At 40.7% G+C, this 18,847-nt stretch overlaps 1 protein-coding gene across 4 annotated transcripts in view; it reads right to left on the minus strand.

The window, feature by feature from the left end:
• The window catches only part of SYNJ1 (synaptojanin 1), an 84,727-nt gene that overhangs the window by 50,199 nt on the left and 15,681 nt on the right, over positions 1 to 18,847 (minus strand). For all 4 annotated transcript variants that reach the window (XM_028492615.2, XM_028492614.2, XM_007100604.4 and 1 more), the window contains exons 3-9: positions 11,105 to 11,191; positions 8,969 to 9,236; positions 5,702 to 5,927; positions 4,837 to 4,920; positions 3,908 to 3,969; positions 2,661 to 2,757; positions 1,342 to 1,511 (exon numbers count right to left, since the gene is read on the minus strand). In XM_028492615.2, coding sequence (XP_028348416.1) covers positions 1,342 to 1,511; positions 2,661 to 2,757; positions 3,908 to 3,969; positions 4,837 to 4,920; positions 5,702 to 5,927; positions 8,969 to 9,236; positions 11,105 to 11,191 — 994 coding nt within the window. The remainder of the gene's footprint in view (positions 1 to 1,341; positions 1,512 to 2,660; positions 2,758 to 3,907; positions 3,970 to 4,836; positions 4,921 to 5,701; positions 5,928 to 8,968; positions 9,237 to 11,104; positions 11,192 to 18,847) is intronic.

Raw genomic sequence — 18,847 nt, forward strand, 5'->3', positions numbered from 1 at the left:
CATCCTAATTGTAACGTGCCATACATTCTTTATCACATATCTCTCTATTCAGCCACATCCACTTATTTTTTTTTGCTTCCAAATAAAGGATTTATTTAGATTATAATTAAACTGTGGGTAATTATCAGTCAAATCCATTTCACCTGCCTTCACTAATCAAGGTCATTTTAAGACTTGCACATCCTCCAGGCAGCAGGCAGCCTAAGCAATAAGATGTTTGTCCAAGTTATTTCCCAGGGACTTGGAGTCAGCTGCGTATAGCTGGAGATGAGCTGCTTAAGACTGGATAGGACCAAGCTGAACTGGTTAACACTAGTTAGGACCACCAACCCTCCAACTGGGCATGTGTGAATGTTGAGTCAGTGACCTTTTGATGTCAGAGGGCCAAAAACTCCACCCTCAGACCATGCTAAGCACCTCCATTTTTGAACGTGCAGAGGCCTTCACAGAACGATGACGATTACCACTTATTTTTAATTAGGCCAGTAGTTAGGAGCTAAACACACATTCAGATTTATAACCCCATAGTTCTGTATCAGAGCGGACAATAACCAATGTCTTCTTTTTTTTTTTTTTGCCTTTAATAAACCTTACTGGGGACTTCCCTGGTGGCGTAGTGGCTAAGAATTCACCTGCCAATGCAGGGGACACGGGTTCGAGCCCTGGTCCAGGAAGATCCCACATGCCACGGAGCAACTAAGCCCGTGCGCCACAACTACTGAGCCTGCGCTCTAGAGCCCGCGAGCCACAACTACTGAGCCCGCCTGCACAACCACTGAAGCTCGCGTGCCTAGAGCCCGTGCTCCGCAACAAGAGAAACCACCGCAGTGAGAAGCCCGCGCACCACAACGAACAGTAGCCTCTGCTCGCCACAACTAGAGACAGCCCGCGTGCAGCAACGAAGACCCAATGTGGCCTAATAATAATAATAATAATAATAATAATAATAATAATCCTTACTGAGGCCAAGAAATATTAAGACATTAATTTTAAGAGAGAAATGGAATAGCCTCAGAGATAGCAGCATGAGATCTGGAGCCCAATAAATCAAGCTCTACCGTTTCCTAGTTATGTGACCTGGGGCAGATGATAGCTTTATGCCTCCGCTTCCTCAAATGTGAATGGAGATAATAATAGAACTGATCTCTACGATTGTTATTATACTTGTAAAGACTAAGTATACTGCTTGACCCGTGGTATGTGTCCAGTAATGTAAGCTATTACTAGAAAGAAAGGAAAACGAGCTTAAAATCAAGTATAATAAAGGAAGGTATTTTATTTAATTAAATAAAATTATAGCAAAGTCCCAATTTAAAGAAAAGAGAAACAGAGCAGTCAAACCTTTGAACTTCACTTCCATTGAAATAAAAAAATCCATAATCCAGAAACTTCTGGACTTGAGGTTTAAGAACACTATGTAATTTTTCTGCCTTTCCTCCTTTAACCATTTGATGATAGTCAAAATTCACCATCTGGATATCAGTTGCATGTTCAGAAGCTTTCAAATGACTCTGAAAATAAAAAGCAAATATTCATTTAAATGTTAACTAAATATGATCTTATCAATATACTGTTATAAATGGAACTTTACATTTTAAATGAAAATCTCAGCAGGTCCTTGAAATCTTACCAACCTCACAAAGCTTTCATTGCCACTGGCAGTAAAATGGAAAACTACCTGCTGATATCTTATGGCATCTTTTTCCTAAAACCTCATATACTATCCCGAAGAGATTGGGTATGACACGATTAATATCAGGGAACTTAAGTAACATTCCCATCTGGTTTAGAAAATGAAAAATGATTTCCAGCCACCAGCGTTTCATTTTTTACCATAAAAATATAATGACTGTTTATATCTATTACAGAATCTCAAAATAAAATAGCTTATTTTTTAAGACAAAGCCCATCAAAAATTGAAAAATTCGTTTTTTTATACCTTCATTCAATATATACAAACGTTTCAAAAGTTTACCATAAAAAGTCATTCTCTAAAGTGTAAGTTGTTTATTAACAATATTAAAACAAAAGAGCCAAATAATTAATTTTGGACTTCATTAACTTAAACTTTAGTAAGTGTTTTCTAACCATTTTGTTTAAGTTTATAATCTTACGTAACACTATAATTTATATCAATTCAGACTCAATAAACATTTATGAAAAATATTTGTCCTTAGAAGTCAGACATTTCTTTAGGTTCTTATTTAATGAAAATTCTCAAATTTTCTCTCATCAGTACAAGAAGTCTTGTGTGTATACAAATGCATTATTCAACATTTCATAGGTTTAAGACAGTGACTATGGTTTCTAGGAAATAGGCAAGACGATGAACAGATGAAGGAGGAAACTGCCTGGTATCTCTATGCCAGTGACAGACGAACATTTTTTAGGGGGAGGGTATCCTTGTGCTTCTCTACAACATAAATAAGCAGATTAGAAAACAGGGTCAATTGCCTTGAAAGCCTTCCATAATCCTAATTTCAGCAAGATTACCCTAAACTGTTGCCTAATTGCCCCAAAGCATGAATGGTTCCAACAAGTACCCAATCTTTTTCTAGGAAGTAATTTACTTCCCGGGAGAATTTGATTATTATATTATTTAAAAATACCATTCTAGGTGTCCATGGGCCAGAAGAGAAGAAAAAAATGATCATACTTACCTGGAAAGCCTTACTTAGCATATGTTCCCCTTCCTTAGATCCAAGCAAATTTACTATTATTTGTTTACCATATAAATTCTTAAGTGTTCTAAAATGCCTATTAAAGAAAGAAAGGAAATAAACATATGTCAAATGACAAGCCAAAAACTTCTTTCAATAAACAGGAACCCATTACTAAACAGGACCCACGTGGCAGTATTTTTTTCTTTCTTTTTTTTTTTGCCTGTGCCTTGTGGCATGTGGGATCTTAGTTCCCCCACCAGGGATCGAATCCAAGCCCCCTGCAGTGGAAGCACAGAGTCTTAACCACTGGACCACCAGGGAAGCCCCTAAACTCATAGAATTGGCAAAATTGGATACAAATCCATTCCACATGGTCTCAAAACTCTGAATTTATAAAAACTCAGTTAATGCAATTTCCTCTCTGACTTCAACTCCCACCTATGCTAGAGCTGCTGGAATCATCCAGATCCCTCTCCACCCTGAGGCTGAAGCTAGACAGCCATGGAAAACACGAGCCACCCAGCTTGGTTGGGAAGGCACCAAGGGCAGAGGGCGTAGGGCTGCACCTCACACATGAGGACATCACACACTCCGTGAGTATTCAGAGAGACCTCCTTAATAGCTCTAGCCTTAAGAAAAAGAGACCCCAAATATAAGCCTTTATTTGCTCCAGCTTCTAACCATTCCAGAAGCTAGAGAGCAATGCTGTCCAAAGGAAATGTAATATGAGCCACAGACAGAATTTAAAATTTTCTAGAAGGCATATTAAAAAAGTAAAATTCAAAAGAGGAAATTAATTTACATACATTTTATTTAACCCAATACAGCTAAAATATCATTTCTACATGTAATTGATATATAAAACAAATATCAATAAAGTATTTTGCATTTTTTTTGCACTAAGTCTCAAATCCAGTATATATTATATACCTACAGCACATCTCAATCTGGACTAGTCAATTTCAAATGCTCAAGAGTTACATGCAGCTAGTAGCTACCGTACTGGACAGCGCACCGGTGAGAGGTAGTTTTACGGCCCAGACAACAAGACCCACACACCTAGTGCTACCACCCCTAGAATTCATAACAGTAAGTGTCACTGTCCTCCAGTTAAATTAGGAGTCAAGAAGAAATCTTCCTTAGAGCCAAAAAAGCTGAAATGAATCAGTAAATACAATTACAACTAGTCTCACTGCTTAGCAATATCAAAACCTACAGCACTATGTAAAAATAATCAGTCTTACCTGTCAAAAGCAGGTGCATTGGCTTCAAACCCCCTTGACATACGAACACGATGAGATCCCACCTAAGATAAGAAAAAATATGTTTAATCATACCAAAAGCCAACATGTAGACAAAAGAAATATTGTTTACAGTATGTAACAATGCATTTGCTAAACACCCAGTAGTGAGCTGAGTGATTGCCATTCATATTCTTTAAAAAACAAGTTCTACGAGGTTCTCATCCCTTTTATTTTTTAAAACACAACCGCACAAAAAAAGAACTAGAAGTTAGACCATTATGAAACACTTGTAAACTAACAAAAATTTTTATTTATGTAAGATATTTTTAAGAGTGCTTTCACGTACATTACACCTTGTTTTAAGCTCAAACTACGTGCCCTTTATATGTCAACCGATATTGCCATTTGGGCAATAAAAAACCAAATACAGCCAAGTGAATAAACTTGTCCTCTCAGGGCAACACCATTCATTTCAAAAAAGATTCGCGGGCTTCCCTGGTGGCGCAGTGGTTGAGAGTCCGCCTGACGATGCAGGGGACAGGGCTTCGTGCCCCGGTCCGGGAAGATCCCACATGCCGCGGAGCGGCTAGGCCCGTGAGCCATGGCCGCTGAGCCTGCGCGTCCAGAGCCTGTGCTCCGCAACGGGAGAGGCCACAACAGTAAGAGGCCCGCGTACCGCAAAAAACAAAAAAAAAAAAACCAAAAAACAAAGCAAAACAAAACAAAACAAACAAACAAAAAAGAACATTAAAGGAAAAAATAACTAGAACAATTCCAGGACCTCTGTACTTGGATCCTCATTTATGGATCTAGCTAATATTATCAGACTGAGTAACAGAACTATCCAATGAACTGATAAACTATCCTGAAACTTTAGAAAATATGGAAAGTTCTCAAGAGAAAAAAAAACTGAATGTCAAAACACATACCTGCAACCCTGGTTGCTCCCAGAACAATGGGACAGACCCCCGGATTTGTATGAAGGAAGAAACACAGTCATCTAAGTACACAACCTACAGAGAAAAATAATGGGTAAAATATTTCCACAGACGCAAGTTGTTACCTCTACATCAAAAGACAAATTTCCTAACTTCTAGTGCATGCTAGTTATATCTTATGACCAATCTCTCATATACAAATGATCCTAACAAAATATCCAAAATAGGCCACTAAATAAGTTGGATTCTTTTTTCAACTAGTGATAGTTCTTCTATATACATTAACCAAGAAAATAATGACTATAGAAGCTTAAGAATTACAACTTTTAAAAAGGAATTCCTTTTGAATTTCAATATTTTATACATATACCTTCAGAGTTGTTTTTTTTTTTCTTTAGCTTTTCCTATTTTTCAAAAACTAATTTGAAGATCTGAAATGGACCGGGGGCATAGCCTGAATTTACAATTACATAGTTTCATAGTCAAAAATATTGTAACTTTTCATTTTAATGGTACTATATACCTAGCTTTAAGAGTTGGGTTTGACTTAATTTCATCAAAACACACTTTTCTTAAGCTGTCTAGCTCTATAATTGAGGATTTTAAATTCAATACTAAAACGTGTGACACTGGCAATGCCATGCTGATTAGCAAAAAGTTTTGTTACTTACTTGAACAGTCATGGCTAAATAAGTTTGTCTTGGGGAATCCTCTCTTAAGGCTAATAAGTAGCCAAGAACAACCATAAAATGACATTACAGATGTCGAAATGAGTTCTGAATCCATAAAAATCTGTTATTCTATTATTCTCTGTGCCCCTCCCCTAATACATGAATTAAGCAATATAAACATATACCTGTTCTGTTTCTACAAAATTGGCGACATGACCGTCATCATTTGTTCCCCGGACATTGAACCTGGTCCCAGCTCGTTCACAGCTTAGCCTGGAAACGAGGCAAGCCTTTGCCTGTTTATGAGCAGCATAAATTGTTCTGACTTCTACTCCCCCACACATGAGGCGTAATAACCAGTCATCGCAATTCACACCATAGTGCTTGAGATGCAAGTGCAAAGACTGATTCCTAACAAAAAATGAAGTAACTGCATTAGCGTAATGAGCACTGGACAACACACAGCGTACGTTTCAAAATGGCGCTCCTGGAACACGCACATTAAAAGGCACCAAAAATAAATCAATTCATTTGCATTTACTATGGCAGGGATTGGAAGATAGGGCTGTAAAATGAGATCCTTGGACATGTGATCTATGGTCCACAGAAAAGAAGCATACATTCTATGTTTTTAGAACCTGGGCCCCATTCCTGTTATGCCTTTATTCATAATGTATTTATCACTTGTTCCAAAAAAGGGTTTCATGCACACATCCCCACCCTACTTCAGAAGGCTCTACTTAAGGCTTGACTTTTATAAGGCTCCATTTTAATTTAAGTTTAAATAGCCAGATGGGCTAGTGGTTACCGTATTAATGCACGTCTAGAGTTTTCCACTGCTCCAAATACTTTTACAGTCTAGATAACGGATGGGGCCTGGTTGCCAAACTTTTTTGGGGCAAAGAGTTTTGTTCAAACGAACACGCAGAAGCCTGGTGATCAGGAAACATAAAAGCAGAGTTGCTATGGCTAAAGCAGGGATGAGGGGCTGGGGTCCTGCCACGCCGGCCATCTTCTCATCCTGCTGACCGCCTCAGGGACTCTGTCCGAACCTTATTCCTCCAACAGCAAACACGTGAAGCTCCTCACCAACCTACCACCAAAGCAAATATACTGTTGTGAAGAAAAACTTTCTATCTGGTACTTTCAGATAAAAAGGTGCCTTACAAAAGTGAAGCTTCTAGAACACTGAAGCTTGGTTCTCTGAGTTTTAAAACTACCAAACTAAGCGGAAATCTTTCTTAAGTGCTTTGCACTATCTTGTTGTCTTAAGAGGTATAAAAACAATGTCACAGCATTTTCTTGACGCCTTAGGGCCATTAGTACCAAGAATACACAGCAACGGCGGCTGGAGCACTTGTCCCCAACCCCCTCCTCCTCAGGCGACAGCTGTAGGAGAGAGAAAACAGGTGGCGGCCACATGCAGTCCTGGAAAACCCGCTACAACCCCAGCCCTTCTCACCCTCTCAGGAAAGCATACTGGAATGGCGATGAGTAGGTTTACTCCTGCGCTAACGTTAAATCCGATGACCATCATTAATTTCAAAATAGGACTTAAGCTTCCACGCTTTACTATTATCTACACTGATCTGAGGCAAAGCTCAAACTGTGCTCCAGTCTGTCCAGACACCACAGCTGAGGCCCCTGTCCTAGCAGAGGTCCCCCATTTAAATAGAAGCGGGATCCGTACATTTGTTCAGGTAGAGTTTCTCCCTCTGCTGTCAGTTTTCATTTCTCTTTGCAGTCAATGCCTTGCTGTTTTGATTCTGTTTAAATTTACACCTGACTCTCGACTGGCAGCAGCCTCATATCTCCAGTGGAGTAAAGCTACCTGGGTTTTTGTGATAGGAAGTTGCTACTCTCTGGCTACAAAACATACTTGGCTGTATCCTGGAAAATACTCCTACTAATAAGCTGCAAGGGTAGTACAATAAGTTCTAAGAGCTTTCGTTTTTCTATGCAAAGTGAAGCTCCAGAATCCAATCCTTAGCAAAACTGCAGAAACTGTAAAATGAGCAAAACTCACCTTTGGCATTTCGGCGTCCCCTTCGCTCAGCCTGTCTCCCGCTGGATAAACCCTTCAATCTGTTATCTAAATTTGCCCCAACTCTCGCCATAATCGAATGAAAAGATACATGAATTATTCCCACTGATTAAACTTAGTGATGTTCTGGACTGCTGACCATTTAGCCACTGCATCTGCATCTGCCTGGACTTCTAATTACGGCAGGAAAACTTTTCTCTCTCAATCAAAGAAATTTTGGGTAAGAATGAGCAGGGGGGAGAAAGGTAAGGATAGCTGCCCTAAGTCCAGCTGCAACACCGTTACCTTTTGCAGAATCTTCAATGTCTCTTCCGTCAGAAGAGCGTAGGGCCAACACAAGCAGACAGGACTCCGTCCACTCATCTGCCCCACTGACCTCCCCACCGTACCCCACCCCCTGACTACAGTGCTCCAGAGCCCTTTTCCACTCTGCCCTCTCTGCTCCCCCATGCCACTCCTCTGGCCAAGACACTTCCATGTGAGCTACGAGGTGACCAAGCTACTGCTCTGAAGTTAGCTTCCTGTCCTAATGCCGTTGACTTTAAGCCCTCTGACACCCAGGGCCTTCTCCAGGACCATAAAGGCAAATGGTCAAAGTGGGAGGGAAAGTATACAGGAGGAAACGCCTTGAATCTGAACTACTGAGGGAGACCGAGAGCAGAGAGTCCCGGACTTTGGCCTTATAACGTAAGTGAACAAATGAAATAAAATTTGTCCATTGTGTTAAGGAGAAAAGTCAACATCGATGCTGACTGTGGACAAGAGAACAGCTATACTAGAAATCTGGCCTGCTCCAGTAAAGTGAGGCTAATTACAGCCACGTGGGCCTGCTCCCATTAGTACTAACTCACAATACAGCACACTTACGCATAATCGTGAGATATGGCACAGTTACATATTTTATTATGGTAAGTGTTATTAAGTCTTATTTTATTGCAGTACTAAACTTTATCCCAGCGTACTGCTTCCTTGTAGTCGGCTGCTCTTGAATCAAGATCATCTACTTACAACCTTAAAGTTAAAAATAATAAGGGAATGTGGGCTTAGAAAGGCAATGCTGCCAGAGACAAGACCTCAAAACTAGGAGCAGTGGATGTGAGTAACACAATTGTATTACAATTAATTCGTTCCTAATTTTAAAATAAATATTTTAAATATATGTCTGAAATGGAAGGTCAGTCTAGATCAGGGAGGGTAAATGGGTTTCACATCACATGACGACTTTAAAAAAATGACGGTGGATGCCTGCGGATCTGCTGAGGATTCTGGATCTGCTGAGGACCCTGCAGCAGGAAAGAGCGGTGTGCTCAATGGGCAATGCCCACTGCTGCTATCTCTGGAAATAACTGTTCAACCTTCTATGTTGCACAGCACGGGATTACAAAGGGAAAATGTAACATGAACTCACCAGAAAAATCTATTATCGGTTGTATGTTCCTGCATGCTACGATGGGCATTAAGACTCAGATCCAAACTGACTCCAGATGCGGACCACGCGAAATAGAAGTTTCCTGAATTCAACACTTTTCGCACTTCTGAAACACGATCCTCATCTGAAGAATCGATTCGTAGTGATATAAATTCAGTGGAAGTAACTCGGAAAACTTCAGATTCTTGAATTTTTCCAACAGACATACATCCAGTGACGAGGACCAGATAATGTAACATAATATCACCTGCAAAAACCAAAGACTTTAATTGGATGAAAAGTCCCAATGTTTTTCAGGCTATTCATAGTTTCTTCTGCCTTCCTTCTCGTGTCTCCATGTTTGAAAATCTGGCCTTGTGGTTATTTTAAGTTTATCATAGACATGTTTAAGTTCACAACTAGATTTTCGCAAAAGTTAGGGGAAAAAAATCCTTGTTCAAATACATTCGGTATAATGAAGCACATAAACATTAACAGAATAATCTCACATTTATGAAACTGTTCCTCTACTTAATTGAAGGTATACAAGATTTATGAAATTTTAAAAAGTATATGCGTTATCTTCCCTACCTTTCCTTGAAGATTGTTAGGAAGTTCAGACAAGACAATGAATGTGAGAGTTCTCTGTAAACAGTAAGGTTGAAAAAATGGCACATAAATGTGAGCTGCTGCTGCTGCTATGTGGACAAAAAGTCCTTGGAAACAATTTATAAAGCAATTTGGCTTATAAAAAACTCATAGGGATTTTTTTCATCTAGTTTTGACAAAAATTCTGTGCAGTGGGTGTGAAGGTGGAATTCAGCAGTGGTGTACTTTGTTTTTGTTTGTTTGTTTGTTTGAATTCATTAATTAATCTTATTTTTGGCTGTGTTGGGTCTTCGTTGCTGCGCGTGGACGTTCTCTAGTTGCGGCGAGAGGGGGCTTCTCTTTGTTGCAGTGCGCGGGCTTCTCATTGCAGTGGCTTCTCTTGTTGCAGAGCACGGGCTCTAGGCATGTGGGCTTCAGTAGTTGCGGCTTGCAGGCTCCAGAGCGCAGGCTCAGTAGTTGTGGCGCACGGGCTTAGTTGCTCCGCAGCACATGGGATCTTCCCGGACCAGGGCTCGAACCCGTGTCCCCTGCATTGGCAGGTGGATTCTTAACCACCAGCAGTGGTGTACTTTGAATGTGGGCTTTAACGTAGGCAGAAGCACCCTGCGCCTTGGCTCCTCCACTACTTATTATCCAGACCAACTTCACTGTGTTAACATAACCAACCTGAGATATCCACCCTTAGAAAATAAGATTAAAACAAATCTCACTGGACTGTGAGGATGACCCAAGACAGTATTAGTTAAGCGCTAGGCACAGTACTTTACGTGTGATAGATTCATAACATATGGCAAATCTCCATTTGATAGACCAGAGCTCCTCAAAGTATGCCCCATGAACCAGTTCACAGTTACCAGTTCACGGTGAGAAAAGGTGCTTCTCCCAGAACAGAAAACGACATCACTAATTTCACCATTTGGTTTTGCTGACTTCTTTTTTTCTCCATAGTAAGACTTTATCAATGAAGGAAGCCATGTGTTGATTTGCATGATGGTGCTGGCTTCTTTTCTCATCCAGACCAATAACAAAACAGTTTATGGAACGTAACCAGTCCCTGGGCCACGCTCCGAGTCACACCGTTATACAATCATAAAGGTTACTCTGCAGCCCATGGTGACACTAAGTAGCAGACACAGGCTCGACTGAGACCTTTTGAATACAAAGCAGATGTCTTTCCCATTATAAACCAGGGAAATCAGTGTGTGGTTCCCACTAAGACATCTTTTCCTAAATGCACTGTGAAACAAAGAAAAAGGGCAATGCCCTGATTTTCTCTTTTGACAACTGATACCAGTCTCTTAAAGTGTTCAAACAGGACGCTGTCTCTGGAACTGAAAATCACAAGAGCATGAGCATGTAGCATGCCTTTTCGGGCAACGAGCATTATCTCCAGATGAGCTTAATTAAGGTTTAAAAGCTGTTACCACACTTATAGCTCAGATATAGGGTCTGAAACAGTCTCTCTTAAATCCTTAGAATTACAAAAACAAAAATGAAAACAATAGATCAATTATATTGACTACTTACCAAGATTTAATCGTAAAACACCTAAAAGTCCATAGGCATCTAGAACTTTGGAGTATGTACCCTTGATTGCTTCTTTTTCTGCTGATGCTATAAAAATAAATAAATAAATAAATAAAAGTTTTAGGGTAAGAAAAAGGACCTGAAACATCAAATTCTATTTAGCTATAAAGCCAGACTTTCAAGCAAAAATGTCCTAATCTAAATCTGATATTCTTAACATAAATGCATCGTATAAAATATTTTTTCAAACCAGTAAATTAAGTTTTTCCCAAAGAATTAACAAGTTACTCCAGCCCCATCTATTCACTAATCCATCCTCTCCTAAAGATCTGAAGTACTACCTTTAACAATATTCTTATGTTTTGGAGGTTGCTTCTTTTTTTTTTTTTTTTTTTTTGCGGTACGCGGGCCTCTCACTGTTGTGGCTTCTCCCGTTGCGGAGCACAGGCTCCGGACGTGCAGGCTCAGCGTCCATGGCTCACGGGCCCAGCTGCTCCGCGGCATGTGGGATCTTCCCGGACCGGGGCACGAACCTGTGTTCCCTGCATTGGCAGGCGGACTCTCAATCACTGTGCCACCAGGGAAGCCCTGGAGGTTGCTTTTGAATTTTCTTCTCTGTCCCCCTGATCTGTTCACCTACTCTAATACCAGGAACACTCTCTGTTATGATATCCCCTATAGGACAACACCCAACTCCTTAACAAAGAATCTTCCAGAATCTGGCCTCAACAAACCCTTTCTGCTTCATTTTTCATAACTCTCCTCTCCTTCCCACCCCCTGCATCTTAGGCTCCAATCATATTAAACTATCACTATGGCCCAAGCATGGTCTTTTACATTTCTGTACCTTTGCACAGTGATCTGGCTTTCTGCCTGAAAGACTCTACCCAACCTTTGCCTCTTGGCAAAATTCTATTCACCCTATAAAAATACAGGCACAAAGTCACTTTCTGGAAACCTTTCTTTACTCCTCCAGGCACAGGTCTTTCACAGAGCTCCCTCTTCACGTTGCCCAAACATTTAAAATACACTCATCGCCTGTCCTTCTCATTAGCCAGCCTGCTCCTGGAAGGCAGGAATTCTGTCCTATTCATCCTTTCATCCCTGACACTTAGAACAGTGCTTGACGCACAGAAGGCTACTAACGTTTAAATAATGAAAGCTAATGGCAACACTTGACCACAGAGACTAGCAGGGGGGAAATCGTCAGTCTGGCCTTTGTCTGGATTTATTTCTTCTGCTATGAAGTTAATGTTATCTGCTAATGAAAATAACCCACAGAATAATTTCCCTAGGACAGGCTGTTGTGGTTATTCTACTCAGAAAAAACAAAACAAAACAAACAAAAAAAACAAATCCTGAAGCTTTAAAGGAAAATGCCTAATTCTTAGCAAATACACTTATTAAAAATTGAACACAGAACCAAAGAAACGTAAACCACAGCTAGTAACTCAATGGACGAGTACAAATACTACATTCTAAGGTCTACAGATCTGGAAAGGTATGAGCCTCTTTCTCATTCTATCCTTTCCCTTCCAGTTCTTTTCTTCTTTACTGCCTTCCCTTATCCACTCCCTACCCACACCCCACCAACTCACCTCTTAGCTGACTGGTTCACTCCTTATTTACCTCTTATCTCTTACACTTACCCCTTTTCCCTTTCCTCATTCCTCTAGGATCATACATGAACGACAGTATGTTAGAAATTCTAATAAATTACATTCCGATACAGAATTATAGTACGTTTAAAAATTTTATTTCTTTATTTATGGCTGCGTTGGGTCTTCATTGCTGCGCACGGGCTTTTCTCTAGTTGCGGCGAGCAGGGGCTACTCTTCATTGCAGTGCATGGGCTTCTAATTGCGGTGGCTTCTCTTGTTGCGAAGCACGGGCTCTAGGCACACGGGCTTCAGTAGTTGTGGTCTGCAGGCTCAGTAGTTGTGGCACATGGGCTTAGTTGCTCCGCGGCATGTGGGATCTTCCCAGACCAGGGATCGAACACGTGTGCCCTGCATTGGCAGGCGGATTCTTAACCACTGCTCCACCAGGGAAGTCCCTCTCTGTCGATCTTTATTGCCAACAAAATAGCTATCTTTTCAGTCTACTGCTTTCCTAATATCCCATAGTACTCTGCATTAGAGCTCTTTCCCTTTGTTTTGAAGCTCTTCTCCAGGGTTCTACAGAGCAGCTCACTTTCCCCGCCTACCTCACCTCTTTTCAGACCACCTACTCTTATGCTTCTTCCTAGTTATCCCACTTCTGCCTTCGAATGAGCTGTGCTCTGCTACCTGGCAGCACAGGCTAAGACTGAAGGAAGGACTCAGCCACTCAATTAGCTGATACTGTCACAATTTTCTAGTATGTTCATTATTAGGGGTAGGTCTTTATCTTTATCAAACCACCCAGTATGAAGTTAGGGAGTGAGGAAGATTTCACCAAGCCACTAAAGTTATGGGGATTTGAATTTCATTCTGCATTCCTAGAGTTCCTATTATTATTACTGCACTATATATTTAGAGAACAGTTACTCCTAACATTCAGTGACAAGGAACACAGCTAGAAAACATCACAACATAAATTTTAATATTTTATAAAGTAAAACAGGAACTCCTTCCCCTAAATACTGCCTTGTTAAGAGTACCACATGTACAAAAGCAAACCTTAGAGAGGCTTGCTATATCTCTGATGATAGAAGGCATGGCTTCCAGGGCAAATACTATTCCAGAGTTTTACAGGTTACATGCTATATGCATTTCAAATACTATCACTAGTAGAGTAATATAGACGTTATTAGATGTATCTATCAGTTTTAGCAGCAACCAGTTGGGTTCCAATACCAGCCGCTAGTAAGGGTTAAAAAGAAAATATATTTTTAATATTAAGTCATCACCTTCCCTTAGAAAGGAGAAAGTCATTTTATAACAAATTACCCTGCAACAAAATGTTCTCTCTCTAATAATGCATAATAATTACCTTTTCATTAACTGTGCTCCAAACATATGAATATACCATGTCTTTCAGGCCCAAAGAAGACCCATCTATTAGACTGTCACCTGATTCAAACATGCAAACAAATGTCATGCTGCTTAGTTATTTGTCCTTTTGTATTATATTCTGAGGCTCCAGAAACAGGACACACACACACAATTTAAACTAAAGTGCATATTCTTAGATAAAAGTATGCTAAAAGAAAAAAACAAGATTCAAAGAATAGATGCGATTTCATTTTCCCTGCCAGGAATTTTTTTTGGTTTCCCCTCAAAAATATTAAATGAAAATTTTAAATGATTTTTTAGAGTGACGAATATTGTTTTAGCTGAAGTACTTGTATATTGTTTCTGTGATGATCAAGACAGAAGCTAACTAGTTACTGGGCTAGGTATTTTTCATGTGTTATTCAATTTTCACAAGCACCCCATGAGCAGAATTGCGACTATTTCCACTTGACATGAGGAAACAGGCTTGAGAGATTACTACTTTGCTACTAACCTGTTTAAGCTTAAACAGAGTCAGAGAATGCAGCTTCACGAGGGAAGGGGCTTTGTCTAGCTCACCGTCCTATCGCCGGTGACCTAGCTCAGTGACTGGCACCCAGGAGGGGTTCAGTAATTTATGTTCAATGAACTGGTGAATGCAATTTCAGAACCATACGAACGTTTAACTCTAGACACTTCCAATTTCATAAAAGGAAACCAAGTGTTTTCTTCTTAAATGTTTTTAATCTAAAGGACTGCAGATGATTATCTACTTTTCCATTTACGCTTCAAAGGTTTGGGGTGAATGGAAGGAGGTCCTTTGCAGGCTGTGAGAGTCTAGGTAGAGTAAGAAGGGTGGCCCTGTTCATGGAGTTGAAGCCAGAGGTGGGGAAAGAAAGCATCCACTTGTGGGGGAGGAGCAGCCGGGCAGGAGATGCTGAAGTCTGAGTGAGGAGGGTGGTGTCCATCCAGAGACAGTAGGAGTGGCCTGGCACAGGATGTTGAAGCTTGAGAGGGGTGGAGAAGGCAGGGTGCACTGGAGGGAGCCCCAGGCAGGGTGCTGGAGCCCCACTGGGGTCAAGAAGGCAGCCACGCAGTGGAGGAGGCTGCAGGGGCAACAGGAGAGTGGTTATGCACAGGGGAATGATCAAAGACCACAGGAGTAGGTTTCTCACTGTCAGAGAAGGGAACTGCAAACATGGAAAGAGAGAAAACTAGAAAGGACACTGCAGTGCTGATCAGAATTGGAGTTACTGGTATGAACTCACTGTTTTCTAGAAAGACAGACTGACAGAGATATAAATGGGTGGGTATAACTATGTATGCATATACATACACACTTATATGTCCTCCTTAGCTCTAGCCATTGACAGGACCATGACCAGCAATACTCCAATAACAAACAGCACACCTAGCGCCCAGATCTTGCCTTCTAATAGCATTCTCCACTAAAAGGAACGAGGACTCCTTGGAGAAACAGCTATTCCAGGGGAAGGGCAGGGACAAGATGAGCCTGTAACATGTTTTTGCACCAGAAAGTAAGGGAGTGTTCAAAGAATGATGGTGGCATATGCTCCAAAAATGCGGAAGCCGGCTTAAAGGGGCTTCTTCTACTGGTGAAATCTGGGACAATCTGAGCATCAGAATAAATTATAAGAGTAACAGATTACAACCCACTGAATAAACCCAGGAACTGAAAGTCTGAAGAGCAATGGGACCATACATAGTCTCAAAGTACCTCACCTCCAAACGCTTATTAATTATAAAGGAAAAAAGAGCCAGCCAGAGACACCCGGCAGACACCACCTTAACCCAAGTGACCCAAGTGAACACCAACAGTAATGGGACAGGTCAAGATTGTGTCAACTGACAGGATACAATGAAAAGAACACAGCAGCACTTCTGTAATATTCCTGCCAAGACAACCTCAATCTGAGCATGAGGAACCATAAGGCAAACCCAGAGTGAGGGACATTCTACAAAACAGCTGGCCTTCATCTTCAGAAGTTTTATGGTCATAAACGTCAAAGACTGAGAAACTTTTCCGCATTGAAGGAGACTAAAGAGACATGATAACTAAATAAAATGTACAAAATTCAACTGGATCTTTTTTTTTTTTTTTGGCTCACGGGCCCAGCCGCTCCGCGGCATGTGGGATCTTCCCGGACCGGGGCTCGAACCCGCATCCCCTGCATCGGCAGGCGGGCTCCTAACCACTGCACCACCAGGGAAGCCCTCAACTGGATCTTTTTTGCTACGAAAGACATTGTTGGGACAACTGACGAACTTAAATGGAGTCTGAGGATTAGACAGCAGTAAGGTACCAATGTTAATTTTTTGATGGTTATATTGTAGTTATGTAGGTGAATACCTTTCTAGGAAATATATAATAAACTATTTGGGGGTGACAGGGTACCTTGCTGGCAACTTAGTAGTCTTAAATAGTTCAGAAAAAAAAAAGTTCTTTTGTACTGAACTTCAACTTTTCCATATATTTGAAATTATTTAAAAATTAAAAAAATTTTTCTTAATGTAGCCAGCAAAAATAACTTTGAAAATACATGTGCATATTCCTAAGTTATGAGGCTTTTTTCTCTAAATGGCATGAAGATAAACTCTTATAATACCATTTTATTCCCTCCCCATATATATTTTTTTAACTGGGGGAAAAAGATTCCCTTCTTTTATGAAACGCCATGAAATACAGAGAAATATATGATTAGGAGGGATCTAATTAAATTATTGTCCCATTTCTCTGGTAATTTAATTCTAGAAAACAATTTGAGATTCCTCCACTATAAAGAGATTACTTAAAATAAGAAAGCCACGGGACTCCCCTGGTGGCACAGTGGTTAAGAATCCACCTGCCAATGCAGGGACACAGGTTCGAGCCCTGGTCTGGGAAGATCCCACATGCCGTGGAGCAACTAAGCCCGTGCGCCACAACGACTGAGCCTGCGCGCCACAACTACTGAAGCTCACGCGCCTAGAGCCTGTGCTCCACAACAAAGACAAGCCACCGCAATGAGAAGCCAAGGCACCGCAATGAAGACTAGCCCCCCGCTCACCGCAACTACAGAAAGCCCGCGCGCGGCAACCAAGACCCAACGCAGCCAAAAATAAATTAATTAATTTTTAAAAAGAAAGCCATAACACTTTAACGTGTATAACCTTTAGATAAAACACAGCATTTGTAACGACTTTACTCAACCCATCCCCATCTTTCTTTTTCCCTTAATACTCTCCCCTTGCATCCCAGGCCTTAGCCAAAATGAGTAACGTGTTTCCCCTCCTACAGGATCCACGTTCTTTCCCCTCCCTCCCCTCTTTCGTTGTTCACCACGTTCTTTCCATCCCGAATACTTGTTAGCCATCTTTGTGTTTCCAAATATTACCCACCTTTCAATACCTAACAAAAAATGCCGCTTTCTTCCTGAAGTTTCCTCTGATTACTCTGGCTGGAAGGAAATCTCTTTCTTCTCTTTACTTTATACCACAGACACTTGTCTACTAGTAGCAATAGAAACTAAGTCTTATTTCTTTATGTCTCAACACGATGTCCACCTAACACAGAGACTCTAAACACTGCAGCTATTGATTAAGTATTCATCTAACAGACAAAAATAAATTGAGAGGTTTGGGCACAAAAGGGGATGTTTTGTAAGTTTTAAAATAATACATAAGGGGAATTCCCTGGCAATCCAGTGGTTAGGACTCTGCGCTTTCACTGCAGGGGGACTGGGTTCAATCCCTGGTTCAGGAACTAAGATCCCACAAGCCGCGCAGCGCAGCCCAAAATAGTAGTAATAATAATTTTTTTAAAAATAAAAAAACCTTAAAAATAAATAAATAAATAAAATAATACATAAAAAGATAAGCATCTTATCTTACCATTAACAGCATTTGAATGCCGTCATTATTGAAGTTTAACAGCTCCTCACAGTGACGTCTGGAAATTTTCAAATGTGACGTCTGTGGTGGGGTGTGAAGGTGAGCATGGGAAAATGGGCACACTGTTAAATGACTGCTAACCGGGGTGTAAGCTGTGGAGTGCATAAAATGGCGGGGGGGGGTGGAGAGCTCAGAGGAAACAGTGAGCAGAAATGAAAGTTGGGACGTTCAGGCTATTCACTCTCTCCTTAGTGCTGTCTTTCAAGGTTATCTACTGCGCTTTCCATGAGGGCAACAGACTGCTTTTTGAAAGAGAAGTGGGGTTTTTTTCCTCCTTTTCATGTTGTTTTAACCAAACGAAATGCTAGGAAAAACAAACCTTTCTTTTTACAAGTGACGGATTTCTAACCACGGGTAGGTAGGAATAGCCAAGAAGCCCATTGTTTTAGGAGTCATTCTGAGCCGATCAAGATCTTGAGCAGTTCAGCTGAGGTAAGGAGGGCCACATGTCTTCAGCTCATTTGTTAAGCCCGGAAGGTAAGACAGAGCCTGGCTCCTGAAGTTACTGCTATGACACCTCAGGCATCAACAGTAACTAACCCCCTCCTCCTTATTTTCCTTATTTTAACTGGAAAAGCTTTTCTTCTCATGTCACATTCAACACTATCTTTCATTCATGCTTTAACTCTTAGTCATCAATCTAGTGCAAATGTGCATTTCCTGAGAACACAGAGCTATCTTAAGCGTAAATTTATAATTGTAGCTATATTTTTAACATATCCTCACGCCATTAGAACTGATCATCTGAAGGCCCTCTGAATCTACTCCTAGTGAATATATGAATATGAATCAGGTCATAGCAAAGAATTTAAAACAA

The sequence above is a fragment of the Physeter macrocephalus genome, chromosome 8 (genome assembly GCF_002837175.3).
Source record: "Physeter macrocephalus isolate SW-GA chromosome 8, ASM283717v5, whole genome shotgun sequence".
Taxonomy (NCBI): domain Eukaryota; kingdom Metazoa; phylum Chordata; class Mammalia; order Artiodactyla; family Physeteridae; genus Physeter; species Physeter macrocephalus.